This window comes from Myxocyprinus asiaticus, chromosome 40 (genome assembly GCF_019703515.2).
Source record: "Myxocyprinus asiaticus isolate MX2 ecotype Aquarium Trade chromosome 40, UBuf_Myxa_2, whole genome shotgun sequence".
NCBI classification, from domain to species: domain Eukaryota; kingdom Metazoa; phylum Chordata; class Actinopteri; order Cypriniformes; family Catostomidae; genus Myxocyprinus; species Myxocyprinus asiaticus.
Genome location: NC_059383.1, coordinates 18,576,944 through 18,593,644, shown reverse-complemented (window position 1 = coordinate 18,593,644; position 16,701 = coordinate 18,576,944). Strand labels below are relative to the sequence as shown.

Here is a 16,701-nt window from a genome sequence, read left to right as displayed (position 1 = left end):
GGAGATATAATGTGATATATCCAAATAATGTACAATAGTGGGGTCCAAAACTTTCAAGCTCCAAAAAGGACATAAAGGCAGCACAAAGGTAATCCATACGACTAGTGGTTTAATCCATGTCTTTTGAAGCAACATGATCGATTTAGGGTGAGAACAGACCTAAATGTATCTGCTTTTTCACTATAATTCTTGACATTGCAGTATCCTTGCCTTATCATGATTTGAAGCCCGATTACAATTCTTCGCACTTGACATGGATTAAGCCATTGTATTCGTATGGTTTACCTTTGGTTTAGACCAAATTGATGTGCATTGTGTGGATATAGTCACATCACGTCTTCATCAAAACATCAATAGTGTTTAGCGTTCCAATCAGTTCATAGCTAAATACAACAGAATGCACGAATATGAGCAAGGATTAAAAAGAAAGAGTACGTTTTGGCATGCAGGTGCGAGAAACTTCATGTTATTGGAATAAAATTCATACACATCTCTAGCTGTCGCTCGCGTGCGAGTAATTATTACAAGTACCCATGGTGGATCAAACAATAATTTGCAGACCCCCTGCAGTACCACCGTGGACCCCCTGAGGGTCATGGACCCCCTTTTGAAGACCCTTGCACTAAATCATCATGAAATCAGTTTACGTGAGGGAAGTATTGCGTGCCTGTTATTGCGTGGTTAACTTGCATCAAGACATCTTTAAGTCAATGAGTGAATATTTCAGTACAGTAATATATGTTGAGTCATAAAAGCCTTTATGGTAAAAGATTGTATTGATAAATAGGTTTAGTGCATTTTCAACATGTTGTCCGCCGAGTTCGGTGTGTTCAGCGTGGTTAAAGAGCGCTTTTTGCCGCCTCGTCACTCCTCTCACTCCGTCTTCAGGGACACCGCACGTGCAGCTCATGAGCTCAGTTTAACCTGTAATCTGAAGACACAAGCTGCGTCCGAAAACAGAAAAATGCTGCCTTCGGAGGCTGTATAAGGATGGATGAATGTAAGATGAAATAAGGTGCTTTTTAAACTGTTCAGAGAGTTCTATTCATCCAAAAACACTGTTGTTTAAACCATTAACTGATAAGGCAGCTGCCTACGTTTTCCGATGCACCCGAAGTTAATATAAAACAGCCCTAAACAAACAAAAGTGTAGCTCTGATCCTGGCATCCTCCGTTGTTGTTGATTTTGTTGTTGCTATTGAAACGCGCATGCAAAGAACCTCAGAATAAAAATGGTAGATTCTAGATGACATCACTACGATGGTACTTAATGAATGCAAATGTAACCGGGGAAAAGTCCTCTCAGGTGTTCCATTCCTTGTAAGAGTTCTTATCTAGAAAGTTACTAAGGGAAAAGTACCAGGACATATCAGATGTTATTAACAAAACAGGAACTCTTTGCAGGGACATTTTTGCCCCCATAGTTTGAATCTCGGGGACATTTTTGCCCAGAGCCCCCGTTAATTTCCGACCCTGGATGGAACTCTAGAGTGATGGAGATGAGAGCTGTAAGGGGTATTTAAGTGTCTCTATTCACCGTGCAGCCTTTCTTGTCAAATGTGCTGCATTATGACTTACGAGGGAGCGGTAAGATATGAAAGGTGGCAAAACTAGCTCTTGCAGTGTTAACAGCTTTGTTGATTATAAACAGGATCGATAGTTTTATCGCATCGTTCGCTTACGGAGATGCGGTATAATGCCATTTGCATTTTGAATTAACAGGTTTAGAAAGGTTTATACATCTGTAACATCTTAAGCAACTATGCGACAAAGTGTTTCCTCACTGCGCACGTTCCCACTAACTCAACGCGCTGCTAACAGCTGCATGTGAGAGAGTGGGGGAGATATAGAGGGGATTTACTAAACAAGTTTATTGATTTTATTAGTTTGTCTGTATCTATTGGTTTACTCATTTGCAGCTGCACTGTAAAGTGATGAAAAAATGTGCACAATACCTGCAATCCCGTGCTGAATTCTAAAGACATGGATTTAACCATTGAAGTCATATGGGTTACTTTTATGCTGCCTTTATGTGCTTTATGGAGCTTCAAATTTCTGGCCACAATTCACTTGCATTGAATGGACCAACAGCTGAGGTATTCTTCTAAAAATCTTTGTGTTATACAGAAGAAAGTCATACACAACTGGCATGGCATGAGGGTGAGTAATGAAGAGAGAATTTTCATTTTTGGGTGAACTATCCCTTTAAGATGGAGAGACTATCCATGCTCCGATGAAAATTTTCATCAAAATCCTAGGTGGAATTGAAAACACTCATATACACACACACAAACAGTGCAAAATCAAATTTGTGTGTTGGAAGGGTGCATAGCACACAGACACTTCAAAGAACTGACCCTGGTTTGGCGTTGACATTTAATTATTTATTAGATATAGGGCCTTTTTTCTCATGATAACAATCAGCATCATCTTATTTTAATATTAATAGTGTGTTATGCCATTCTGAAACTGCGTGGAAGCTTTGGAATTTGAAGTTTAAATTAAGGCTTTGGCATGGTTTGAATGTAGCTAACCAACGTTTGTATTTCCTGAGTGTGATTGTGAGTTGGGCCTGTACTAACCATGGATGCGTTTGTTCTTGCTGGATGGCGTGTGGTACTGGTGTGGGGTTGGACGCTGCAGGCATTGGTAAACTCTCCACTGCCGATGGCAAAGCCTTTGCAGATCCTGAGGTATTGCGCCGTCTGACTTCATCAGTGAGCTGCGCGCTGGACGAAGCCGCCGCCGCCCTTACCCGCATGAGGGCCGAAAACACACTTAACGCCAGCCAGGCTGACAAGTAGGCATCTTTTCTCACATACACAGTTTCTCATCCTACATGCACACATCATGATGCAACATTCATAATCAACCAGCAAGAATTACTTCATATCTAATGCTCAGACCCAAGTGATTCTAAAGATATTTAAGTGTATTTAGTATAATTAATTTAATTGATATGTAATTGTCTCAGTTTGAATGTTTAAACCATACTTTAAATTGTGAGACCTTGTCAAGAGCTCTAATACCTGTAATTAGACAAGCATTTGTACAGATCTTCATGTGACTCCATGAGCCTCCAGTTAGAGTTGATAGCATACAGTTGAAGTCAGAAGTTTACATACACTTTAGCCAAATACATTTAAACTCAGTTTTTCACAATTGCTGACATTTAATCGTAGAAAACATTTCCTGTCTTAGGTCGGTTAGGATCACTACTTGAAATGTCAGAATAATAGTAGAGAGAATTATTTCAGCTTTTATTTCTTTCATCACATTCCCAGTGGGTTAGACGTTTATGTACACTTTGTTAGTATTTGGTAGCCTTTAAATTGTTTAACTTGGGTCAAACATTTTGGGTTGCCTTCCACAAGCTTCTCACAATAAGTTGCTGGTATTTTGGCCCATTCCTCCTGACAGAACTGGTGTAACTGAGTCAGGTTTGTAGGCCTCCTTGCTTGCACATGCCTTTTCAGTTCTGCCCACAAATTTCAGATTGAGGTCAGGGCTTTGTGATGGCCACTCCAATACCTTGACTTGGTCGTCCTTAAGCCATTTTGCCACAGCTTTGAAGGAATGTGCACTTCTCCCCATGTGCACTTGCAAACTGTAGTCTCACTTTTTATGACTGTTTTGGAGCAGTGGCTTCTTCCTTGCTGAGCAGGACTCGTTTTACTGTGGTTAAAGATACCTGTCTACCTGTTTCCTCCAGCATCTTCACAAGGTCCTTTGCTGTTGTTCTGGGATTGATTTGCACTTTTCGCACCAAACTACGTTCATCTCTAGGAGACAGAATGCATCTCCTTCCTGAGCGGTATGATGGCTGCGTGGTCCCATGGTGTTTATACTTGCGTACTATTGTTTGTACAGATGAACGTGGTATCTTCAGCCATTTGGAAATTGCTCCCAAGGATGAACCAGACTTGTGGAGGTCCACAATTTATTTCTGAGGTCTTGGCTGATTTCTTTTGATTTTCCCATGATGTCAAGCAAAGAGGCACTGAGTTTGAAGGTAGGCCTTAAAATACATCCACAGGTACATCTCCAATTAGTCTATCAGAAGCTAATTGCCTAAAGGCTTGACAGGCTTGGCTTTTTCCAAGATGCTTAAAGGCAGCTTAGTGTATGTAAACTTGTGACCCACTGGAATTGTGATATCGTCAATTAAAAGTGAACAATCTGTCTGTAAACTATTGTTGGAAGAATTACTGGTCTCAACGTACTCAAGTAGATGTCCTAAACGACTTGCCAAAACTGTAGTTTGCTAATATGAAATCTGTGGAGTGGTTAAAAAAATGAGTTTTAATGACTTCAACATAAGTGTATGTAAACTTCTGACTTCAACTGTAGCTTCGCCTGCACAGTCGCAGTAATTGTAGTAGTCTGGTTATTTTTAGCCGTAGCCTGGCTGAGGCCTGCTCAGATGGCGACGTGAATGCAGTGCGGAAGCTGCTAGATGAGGGACGCAGCGTCAACGAACACACAGAAGAGGGCGAGAGCCTGCTGTGTCTGGCCTGCTCAGCTGGATACTATGAGCTCGCACAGGTACTGTGTACTGACTCGCACACTCACACTAGTGCTTTGTGCTCCCACAGTATGAAGCGCTCAATACTTCCAAGCCTGAAGCTTTCCTTTCAGTTGCTGAAGGCCATACAGCATAATGTCAAATAAACAACAACAATTTTAACTGATCAGTAGTGTTTAAAATGTGAAGTGTAATTTCTGCACTATTAGCAACACCAAACAGAACTGGGCCAGCCCAGTCAGACCACTCTAACAGATTGCAGTTTTGTTTGGTGCCTCTAGTGGAACAAAAATTCTACACATTGCCTCTAATTTTAGCCTAAATGTTTGTGTAAGCATGCACTGAGCTTCTCTGAGGTCTTGGTTGATCTGAGTTTAACTGGTTAATGCTTGTAGGTCTTGCTGGCCATGCATGCTAACGTGGAGGACAGAGGGATCAAAGGAGACATCACGCCACTTATGGCTGCTGCAAGCGGTGGTTATGTCGACATTGTCAAATTGCTCCTAGTGCACGGAGCCGACGTTAATGCACAGTCCTCAACAGGTACTTTTATAAACACACAAGACAGTACTGTATGCTCATGAAGGGATGTTTATGTGCTCAATCTTGATGTCTCACATTTAGACCTTGGTATAAGGTATGTTTACCCTGATGCTGCTAAGCCATAAATACCTTTGTTGTAGGTAACACAGCCCTGACATATGCGTGTGCGGGAGGCTTCCTGGATGTAGTAAAGGTGTTACTGAAGGAGGGTGCCAACATTGAGGATCACAACGAGAATGGTCACACTCCCCTGATGGAGGCTGCCAGTGCAGGCCACGTTGAGGTCGCTCGTGTGCTCCTGGAGTACGGCGCTGGAATCAACACACACTCCAATGAGTTTAAAGAGAGTGCGCTCACACTCGCCTGCTATAAAGGTGCATCCTAGTGCATCATTGACTGCATGATGGTTGTATAAGCATCATGTAAATACATTGACCTGATTGCCATAAACAGATTAAGCCAATATTCTGATTTACAGGAATCTGAATAAAACAGCAGGCCTGTATTCATCAGAATTTTCAGGGTTCCCACGGCTCCTGGAAAACATGGAATTTTGCAGTGCTGTTTACTAGACAGAAAATGACAAAAATGCCTAAATGTCCTGGAAAATATTTTAGTATAATAAAACTGTTTGTGTCACTAACAAGGTTTTTATTACAAAAACATGTTAACGATCGGGACTCGGCATAGGTGGCAAATTCTCTAATTTGTATCGTTTTGTCACTGCCAGCGGCTGCGCATTTTGAAACATCAACGGTTGACTGCCATGAATGCAGCCCTGTCACCAACATTTTCTGCTCATCTGCTGTCATCTCGGCTTTGCTCTGATGGAATAGTTTAAGTATGAATATAGTTTAAAATATTATTCTTTCATTCCAACATTGCTGTTGTGTTAACTACAAAAACGTTTGAGTTGTCAGCTTTAGACAATGACGACGGTCGGACCGCTAATTTTTTTTGTTTTAATGAATTCACACCCCGTGGTGGTAGCGCGGTGATGCATCCTTTACGAATCGGGATGTGAATTCATTTTCAGTAATTCAACAATCTGATTTTGCTATACTCGCTGTTACCACATGCAGGGCCCGATGATTTTCTCAATATGGAAAACACGGACTGAATCACCGAATTCAGTAATAAAAATGGCATTAGTTACAAAACACAAGTTCACGGAATTTTACATGTTTGGGATGAAAATGAATGTTTGAATGCAAAATTAATCAAACTGAAATCGCGATATGTCCTGTTGTGAATATTAAACCACATATTTTTACTGACCCCAACAAACATTTTTTAAAAATAGCTGTTTTTTTTTTCAACATGCATGGCTTTAAAAAATTTGCCTGAAGCTAAATAGTTTTTACATATATTTAGTTTTTAAGACGATTTCCCCCAAAATTGGATCCCATTTATAATTAGCTGTAAATTACAGATTTATGCATTATGAAACCTTATATAAGCACTTTACAGATATGAATTCGTAAATACATGGTATGGCCTCAGCCTTCCTGCCATTAACATGTGTTTTTAAGCGAAGAGTTCAGGGGAGCAGAGGATGAGTTTTCGGTCACCTGTTTAGTCATGCTGTCAACTTTTGGGAGAGAGTTGGATTTACAGTCCTATATAAAGAAAATTGATTTCTTGTGTTCTTCTGTGGGGATTAATAATTATCACCAACATTTTGAAATGAAAAAATTTGGGTATTTCCCGCACTGTGAACATAGAATGTGCAGGGATCATTAAAAATCTTGCGTAAGACGTGCAGCCCTGCTCCAAAGTTCTTGAAGTGGGTTTTTTTCTCCTGCAGTTTTCAACACATTGGTAATAGATGCTGCAAAGACACTGACTTAACACAGAGCAAGGACAGTTCTCAGAGAGCATGTTTGGCGTCTGCATGCTGGTGTCTTGTGTGCTTACACGATTGTGCCTCACCAAGCATGTGTGCGCTCAAAATAATCATGCTCGCTTATCTCCGAGTTCTCGATTAGAAGACTGTGTTCGCTTCCTGTAATTTTTGGCCTCTCTCATTTGTAGTCTGTTTGCACTAACGTTATAAGTGCAGCACTGGTGCGATCGGATAAGTGACTGTTCTAGCAAGTCTGGCCCAGGGCCGTTGGACAGTCCTTTTTGTCGAGCCTTGCAGATATTTATTTAATTAAATCAAAGTGTTTTGGGGTTTAATAATCACACTGGGCCATGTAGCAGACTACTTATCTGGAGGTGAAAAACTACCATCAAAAGCACAGAAACGGCAAAATAAAAGCTTGATTTAAATGGATGCGTGAAATTGGGAAAAGACAACAATGTATTACTACTGTGTAGTAATGTGATGTTTACTATAATTAAATAATAAAATAAAAATAATAAATATATTAAAGCAATATCTCACATGTGTGATGTTCTGTTGTGCTGCACAAAAATATCTCCAGAGTTGTTTTGGATTGTGCTGTAAGGATTTTGTGTAAAAGCAGTTCATTTGATAAAAGTAATTCAATGTTATGTTGAAAACTTTTCATGAAATTTTCATGTTTTAATGAATTCATCTGATTAGACACCGTTTTAATAATACAATAACATTTAATTAAACTGTCAAAGAAGGAATTCAGAAAAAATAACCATCCAATAACCACAATATACATCATGACTGCTCATGTGTTTTTGCTTAAATATTAAACCCAATTAACATTAAATGTCCTGGAAAGAGTGGGAACCCTGATTTTTTTTATTTTTGTTTTTTTTTGGTCATGTAAACACCTTTTTCCTAATATTCACTGTAAATAAACAATTTAAATCTGAGCATGTTCAAACCAAGCTGAAAGTAGTTACTGATGATTGTGAAAAGTGAAGTCATGCATTTTGCTATTCGTCACACTCTTGTGTGCTATTGGAAGGACATAAATAAGAATGATTAAATTACCATTAAAAATGGCAGGAATATTCTAATAGCAGTGGAGCATGTAAATGTCATTTAAAATAGCGACGTAACCAGAATATGAACCTTAATCAGAAAATGGTGCATGTAAATATGGTCATACATTTAAAATAAAATCAACAGTTTTTTATAGGGCTTATTGTATCAATGTCTTTAGTAGTTTTTGTGGCGGTACTCAGTGACCGTATCCCCTCTGTCCCTCAGGGCACTTGGACATGGTCAGGTTTCTCTTAGAAGCGGGAGCCGACCAGGAGCACAAGACGGATGAGATGCACACTGCACTCATGGAGGCCTGCATGGTAACACCACCTCTTATACACACAGTCCTGTAACTACTGTTTGTGCAGCTTGTTTAGTTAAGTTAGTAGTTCTTCATGGTTGTGTCCTGTGTAGGATGGCCATGTGGAGGTGGCACGGCTGCTGTTGGATAGTGGGGCGCAGGTAAACATGCCCGCTGACTCATTTGAGTCACCACTGACGCTAGCTGCCTGCGGGGGCCACGTAGAGCTGGCAGCGCTGCTGATCGAAAGGGGGGCCAATCTGGAGGAGGTGAACGATGAAGGCTACACCCCACTAATGGAGGCTGCCCGTGAGGGCCATGAAGAGATGGTGGCTCTGCTCCTGGCACAAGGTACTGGTCACCACAGCCCCTGAGGCAGTTTCCTTGGTCATGTGTTGTTTGGTCCTTTTTTGTAACTAGTTTCTGTTTAACTTTTATTTATTTTTTTAGTCTTAGACAATATAAAATATAAACTCTACAGTAAAGGAATGCCTGGGGTTACATACAACTTTTGTGCTATCAACAGCATTTCTGGCCTGCTGTTGATTAGCACAAAAATTTGGATTCTTTCCTCAGTTAGAATATGTGAAACACTTGTACAATAATAAACTTAAAGTGAAAGCCATTGAAGCAAGCCATCAGCCCTCTAAACCACATATTTAGAATGGAAACATTTACAAAACCTGTCTGTCCAAAGTTATATCCTCAATCTTTCAAAAAATTACAAATGTTACTTCACTTAGTATTTGCGTGAGCACAACAGGAAGTTACTGTAAAACAGCATTTACATCAGGTAGTCTCAGTCTTTTTTGGTCTGTGAATCATTTTCACAGAATTCAACTATACATTTTAGGATATCTCTGGTGTAATTAGATAATAGGCAAATTACATTATAACACATTTTACTGTTTAGCCCATTTTTTTGTTTTTGACCCTTCTAACAAGAACTATAACTAATCATTTTGGAAACCCCTTCATTTGCTAACCCTGTCTAAAGCCAAGCGCACACTACACAACTTGCTGCCGGCGCCCTGCGACTCAGTCTTGTTTTTAGTCGTGCTGGTCCGCACACTACACAAATTATCGCAGACTTGGTGTTTTAACTACACGACCATTTGTCCTCTGACTGAGGCTATGCACACACCAGGTATTAAGAAGTTTTTGGTGATCTGATCACAAGTGTACAAGTGGGACACATTGCCATTACACCTGGTCATCTCTTTAGACCACTTGTATTCAGATTTTGAGGGCAGAGTCTCTGATTACATCAGTCATTATGTCTGTGAATTACTGAAAGATAATAAAGTGCAAAATACCGGCCCACGGTTTCTCTTAATTATACTTGCATATATTAGAAGCACAAACATGGCATTTAGAGCAGAATTCTGTTCTCTGTTATTTTATTAGAATACATGTATTAACTAGTATTCTATTGCACGTACTTCTCATACCTGTGTCCCTGTGTGTTAACAGCTGACACACTGAAGAATTTTGAAAGTTCTTGTGTATGTACATGTATTCCATTTTTTTTTTTTTTATATATATATATTTTCTGATCAGACAGTTATATCCCTGTAAAATCTGCATGTATTATATACATAGGTATAGCCTATGGCTATAGAATTTATGTTGAAAAAAAATTAACTTTAAATATACCATAAAAAAGACCAGTTCCTACGATCACATAACCATCTCTGGGTTGCAACCCCAAGGTTGAGAACCTAGGGTTTACATGGAACAGTTCTATAAATTCTTCCAACAGGAATTGCTTTATGCATAACCAGAAATTCATCCACCTAGAAAAGTATTCCCACCTCAAATGGATGCATTAACAGCACCACTAACTCAACTTCCTGCTGAGTTAATAGCCATATAGACTAGAAATTAACCACCTTGTGTTTGGAATTTTTTTTCTCTTGCTGGGATGGGCTCTTGTGGCCTTGGCAAGTGACCAGTGAGCTTCTAAAAAACTCTACAGACACTGAGTGCGTTTACATGTACGATCTGACTCCGGTTATGCTTAATAAGCTGACAATGTGTGTTGTCATGTAAACGCCTTAAAAGTAGGGCTTGGTAAAGATATTGATGTTCTGATGCTTCTCCATCTTCAATTGAACGATCTTGATATAGATTCTTAAATCCTAAGATCGGATCTTTTCCTCTGTGCAACCCTCTACAATGAGAGGAAGTCACTCGCATTTGCAACCACATTCCGCAAAATCTTTTCACTGCATGTTGAGAGTAGAAGTTGTTCCCAGTAAAGCCCCGTTCACACCACAAACAACATCGAGCGACAAAGCGACACTTTGTCCCATTCATTTTCAATAAGAACAGAGTGACTTCGGGCAACACGAGCAACAGAGGTCTCTTTGGTGAGCGAGAAGACAAAGTTGAGAAAAGTTTAACTTTTATACAAATGATAAGCGACATTCAGGAGTGACAAGGGACATTCAACTACTACTCCTGTACTCATTTAGACAAGCTTAATGTTACAGGGAATCAGAGTCGTCCAGTCTGTCAACCCTGTCTTTGACCTCTGAAAAAAACAAAACAGTCGATAGATGTGACACCCCAAACCAAAATGTAGGTGTTTCGAGTCAGTTAATGAGATGCTGCTTTAAGATGTATTTACAAAATAATATTCCTGAAACATTTCTTAGCAACTGTGAAATTGTTCAATACAGTATTTTGTTGTTTCTAGGTGCAAATATTAACGCTCAGACAGAGGAGACGCAGGAGACAGCGCTGACTCTGGCATGCTGTGGAGGATTCCTAGAGGTTGCTGATTTCCTCATCAAAGCTGGGGCAGACATTGAGCTGGGGTGCTCCACTCCGCTCATGGAGGCTGCACAGGAAGGGCATCTGGAGCTGGTCAAATACTTGTTGGCTGCAGGTGAGGCCTTGCACCTGATGCATGTCTTGATCTAAGATGCTACCTCTTTCATAATGAAAATATTTACAAACATCTCTCTCTCTCTTTGTTCAGGGGCTAACGTCCATGCCACTACAGCCACAGGAGACACGGCTCTGACATACGCCTGTGAGAATGGACACACAGATGTGGCAGATGTGCTGCTGCAGACGGGGGCTGATCTGGTTTGTGCATTTTTGTTATTTCGCAGTTTCCCCTGATAGCAGTTTTTGAAAGCTTATATACAATACTGTGCAAATGTTTTAGACGGTTGTGAAAAATGTATAGTGTGGATGTTTTCAAAAATAATGCCATGAATCATTTTTATTAATCAGTTAACTTCATACAAAGTGCAGTAAACAAAAAAAACTAAATCAGTATTTGGGGTGACCACCTTTTGTCTTTAAAATGGCAACGTCCGGTGTGAACAGCCCTATTTCAAACAGATTGATTTGATTGCAAAATAAATTTCCTGTGGACTGTAGACCAGTGATAGGCTTAAGTTAAATGATATCGAATTAAAACATATAATATATGATATCTACAATACATGAAGCCATTTTTTGTAATGTATATTCAGTGATTTACCTGTCTAACACAAAAATGTAACGTCTTTCAGTTATCTTCATTTGGGGACGTTTCTCAGCAAATAATGATGTGCAGTTAATTGTGATTAATTAATTGGTATATCATGTAATTCAATTATAGTTTTTAATCGATGGACAGCCCTAGTTTTATACAGTTGAAGCCTGTTGGTGCTGACTTGTATCTTTTCCCTCAGGAACATGAATCGGAAGGGGGCAGGACTCCACTGATGAAAGCGGCCAGAGCAGGACACCTGTGCACAGTACAATTTCTCATCAGCAAAGGCAAGCTGTGATGGTTTTTAGAAAATTAGTTTTTAACTCCTGACACTGACCGCTTTGTGTTATTCAAATATGGTCACTCCTTCGCATTTGATTTCTGCTTCTGGCCTATTTATGTGTGTTTTTGTTCCATTATACTTAGAAATTAAATCATGTGTGTGCTTTGTCTGCAGGTGCTAATGTGAATAGAGCCACGGCCAACAATGATCACACAGTGGTGTCTCTGGCTTGTGCGGGTGGCCATCTGGCCGTGGTGGAGCTGCTGTTGGCCCATGGAGCAGACCCCACCCACAGACTGAAGGTGACTTTCATTTTGATGAAAAGTTCATTGCATGAACCAGATGCTAATGGCTGCGATGTGGTCATATGACCTCTGTCATAATTAGTGTTTGATCTTTCTGCTCACAGGATGGCTCAACGATGCTGATTGAAGCTGCTAAAGGGGGTCACACTAATGTGGTGTCCTACCTGCTAGACTACCCAAACAACATTCTGTCAGTCCCTGCCCCAGACCTGTCCCAGCTCACACCTCCATCTCATGATACGTCTCAAGTAAGCTGAAATGTGTTTCCCAATATCTGGCATAGCATCACTACAAATTACCCTCTTACAAGTTATATGACATGAGTACAGTTTTCAATAGATTGTCGATTTTGTTTTATATGTGCAGGCCCCTCGAGTCCCATTCCAAGCCCTGGCTATGGTGGTGCCCCCCCAGGAGCCAGACAGAGTGCCCTCCACCATCCCAACACCCCCACCTATTACAAACAAAGGTTAGTTTGCTCTCAAATCCTTAAGAGAGAACATTCAGAGAAAAGAGATGTCTGTGAAGATTCTCATTTGAACAGGTCATAGAATGTCTAGTAGAGTTATTCTAGTCAACTGGATGTGTATGTCTGTTGCTCACTCTTCATCAGTGATCTGATGGTAGACAACTGATGGAGATACACTTGGAGTAGCGAAACATCTCGAGCTTTAGAGAAATGCCAACTTTAGATTTGACTAAAATAACTACAAGACAGTTTTAAAGAGTTTATATTAAATACAGCAGGAGCTAATAAGCATGGTTTTGGGTTTGAGTATTCATTTGTTTTGTCTCTTAGGTGCATCCAAACAGAGGCTGAGCTCCCTTCAGAACAACTCTGTGGCCTCAGGTGGCCTAGATGCTGACCTGCTGCCACCCTTCCACCCTTACCAGCCTCTGGAGTGCATCGTTGAGGAGACAGAGGGCAAGTTGAACGAGCTAGGCCAGCGCATCAGTGCCATCGAGAAGGCCCAGCTACAGTCGCTTGAGCTCATCCAGGGCGAGCCGCTAACCAAAGACAAGATCGAGGAACTAAAGAAGAGTCGAGAAGAGCAGGTCCAGAAGAAGAAGAAGATTTTGAAGGAGCTGCAGAAGGTGGAGCGGCAGCTGCAGCTGAAGACACAGCAGCAGTTCACCAAAGAATACATGGAGACTAAGGGGCTCAAGGATGAGCTGGGCCAGGCGGCAGGGGTGGAGATGCCCAGCACCCCCCTGCCCCTGCAGGCCACACAGCTGGGCATTGACTCTGAGAACGAGGCTAACCACAAAGAGGAGGACCATCGGCCCACCCCGACCAATGAGGAGGAGGAGGAGGAGGACGGACGACGACGATGATGATGATGATGAAGATGAAGATGAAGAGGAGGATGACGAAGAGGATGTTGACTGTGCCAAGCTGCCACAGGTGGACACCATTCTCTACAGAGAGACAACACAGCCACCACCACCTCCACCTCCTCAGAATCAGGCCCTCCAGAGTCCCCCGCTGCAGACCAGCTTCGTTCCCATACAGCCTTTGGGCATACAGCAGTCCACAGACTTCAGTAACGCTGAGTACCCAGGGAGCAGCAGCCCAGACCTACAGAGGGTGTTGCTGGGCCAGCAGCTGACAGGTTTGGGGCCAGGGCTTCTCGCACAGGCACCCGATGGACTCATGGTGGCCACACCTGCACAGACGCTCACAGACACGCTTGATGACATCATGGCGGGTGAGCTTACTGTAACTGGAGCAGCATTTTCTTCCCTTCAGGATGTCATTGAATCATTAGAAATTCATTAGCTGTATTGTCTTAGCTGCATAATCATGGTTCATGGCTGTGATGTTAACAAAATGCGACTGGCTATTTACAAAAAGAGACTAGTCCTTCCTTATGTCCCACGTGTTTCAGTAGGAAATGTGTGAACAGAACAGAAAACCGGACACATCGAGCCATTTCATGGGGTCTAGCTTTAAACCTTATCTCTTTTAATTGCTTTTTGCAAATTTAGTGAATTAAGTACAAGGATTCATTATTGAAGCTGCTCTTTGTTGTAAAACAATGTCTCATTCCATTCTTCCTCTTTGCAGCTGTGAACAGCAGAGTGCCTGTGGTAAACACTACAACCTCGCCCTCTCCTCAACCCTCCGCACAGACGCCCATCAACACAGTCTCCCCATCCTCCATGCTCCCTCTGTACCCCTCAGTGGACATTGACGCACATGTAAGAAAGACCTTCCTCTTCTCTGCACGTAACATACAAAATACAAGACATTTTCAAAAAGCTGACTGCAGAATTGTTTTTAAGCACTGAAAGTATTTTATTCATTCTTCACCTTCAGACTGAGAGCAATCATGACACGGCACTGACGCTGGCCTGTGCAGGCGGCCATGAAGAGCTCGTCTCGGTGCTCATTGCGCGTGGGGCCAACATCGAGCACCGGGACAAGAAGGGTAAGAGGCTCATTCAAATGTTCTTTGAAGTCAAAACACTATGGCAAAATTACAGGGATGTTGACATTCTATTATCTCTCTGTCCACAGGGTTCACTCCCCTAATCCTAGCTGCCACTGCAGGCCATGTTGGTGTGGTGGAGATCCTGCTTGATAAAAGTGGGGACATCGAAGCTCAGTCTGAGAGGACCAAAGACACCCCTCTGTCCCTCGCCTGCTCGGGCGGCAGACAAGAGGTACCCTCACAAACCTGGCTCCACCTCCATGATTTAGGACTAAAGACACATTTAAAAGCTACTTTCATTTTTAGAATTGAAATTGTAATGACTCTGACCTTTCATTTTGCTTCGTTTTCCAGTTTAAATGATAGCTTTATGATTAAAGCTTTCTGTCTCTTTTATTGCAGGTGGTGGAGCTGTTGTTGCTTCGTGGTGCTAATAAGGAGCACCGCAACGTGTCTGACTACACCCCGCTCAGCCTTGCGGCCTCAGGGGGCTATGTTAACATCATCAAGATCCTCCTGAACGCTGGTGCTGAGATAAACTCCAGGTCAGAACACAAGCCTACACACTCCCACCGACTTGATTAGTTGGCTTAAGACTGATATTAAGAGAAATTAATTGTGCTGTAAGCTGTTTTTTATTTTATGAAATGACATGCAGAAAATGCCGCTATTCCATTGAAGGTGTTATTGAAATAGGTTCCATGAAATATCACACCTGTCTCTGTGATAGCGCTATCCTCTGTAAACAAAAACAATAGCGTTCAGTTTGACCATTATCAGTTTAGGAATGCTATTTTGCTACCGTGTCTTTTCACTACTAATGTCACGGAACATGTACAAGGTCAGTGTTACTGTTCAGGTTTGCTGACATCAAACTGCATGTTTATGTTTCATACCTGGAGTAGTAATTTTCTCTCTGAAAACAGTGGTTTACAAGCGTCTCTGGGAGGCGTGTCTTATTCAGTGGCTAATTCTTGTGGACGTTCTAAAACTGTTAAAATTGCTTAAAGCAACTTTAAGACATTCTCATTCTTTTACGTCATAGTTTAGCTCTCTCCCTCTGGCCACTGTATAAACCCTGTTACTCTTTCAGGACTGGAAGTAAGCTGGGCATTTCTCCGCTCATGTTGGCGGCCATGAACGGCCATGTGCCTGCGGTAAAGCTGCTTTTGGACATGGGGTCTGATATCAATGCTCAAATCGAGACCAATCGCAACACAGCATTGACCCTTGCCTGCTTCCAGGGTCGAGCAGAGGTTGTCAGCCTGCTGTTGGACCGGAAGGCCAACGTGGAGCACCGCGCCAAGGTTTGTTCCCACCTAACTTCCTGGAAGTATGCCTATGAATATGTGTATTCTTATCTTGAATGAACCTGAGATAGTCTGGCTTTTAAATCTGGACCAAATCCTTAAATTGTGTACAGTTGTAGGAAATAAAGAGGGGAAAATGTTGTTTTGCTAGTGTAATACAATGCTACTTACCTTATTTTCTGGAAATAAAAAAACACATACAAGTTGCATCTCTATATAAGTCGCACTGACAGCGGGTGCATGCAGCAGGCACTAGCAGCCACTCAACTTCTCTTCACCGGTTTTAGAGCTCCTTGACAGGCTCAGAAGTCAAATGCGCTCCGTGAAGATTACAGTACCTCAAAATTTACACATCGCTGTGTTTTTGGACTTCTTTTAAACAGGAGAATTTGCTTTAAGTAATCGTGTGTAACAGTTTCTCATATTCTTTTTGTTTCATGAAAGAAATGCGACAAGTAAGCCACATCTGTTTATAACATCTGTAACCCTATGCTGTGCACAAATAAACAGCTTTAAGTCTGTGAGTAAAACAATACGCCTGTTGTATTCTATACATTCATTAACGTTAGTGAAGGTGGATACTTATCAGATGATA

General features: G+C 41.5%; 1 protein-coding gene across 1 annotated transcript in view; it reads left to right on the top strand.

The window, feature by feature from the left end:
• Positions 1-16,701, top strand: part of ankhd1 (ankyrin repeat and KH domain containing 1) — a 67,293-nt gene that overhangs the window by 35,696 nt on the left and 14,896 nt on the right. Inside the window, 19 exon segments of the mRNA XM_051680282.1 lie at positions 2,644-2,800; positions 4,398-4,545; positions 4,921-5,068; positions 5,209-5,442; positions 8,205-8,299; positions 8,394-8,631; positions 10,982-11,173; positions 11,267-11,376; positions 11,973-12,060; positions 12,231-12,358; positions 12,466-12,609; positions 12,728-12,830; positions 13,161-13,681; positions 13,683-14,070; positions 14,430-14,563; positions 14,682-14,793; positions 14,883-15,028; positions 15,199-15,341; positions 15,890-16,103. Of these exon segments, the coding sequence (XP_051536242.1) occupies positions 2,644-2,800; positions 4,398-4,545; positions 4,921-5,068; positions 5,209-5,442; positions 8,205-8,299; positions 8,394-8,631; positions 10,982-11,173; positions 11,267-11,376; positions 11,973-12,060; positions 12,231-12,358; positions 12,466-12,609; positions 12,728-12,830; positions 13,161-13,681; positions 13,683-14,070; positions 14,430-14,563; positions 14,682-14,793; positions 14,883-15,028; positions 15,199-15,341; positions 15,890-16,103 (3,443 nt within the window).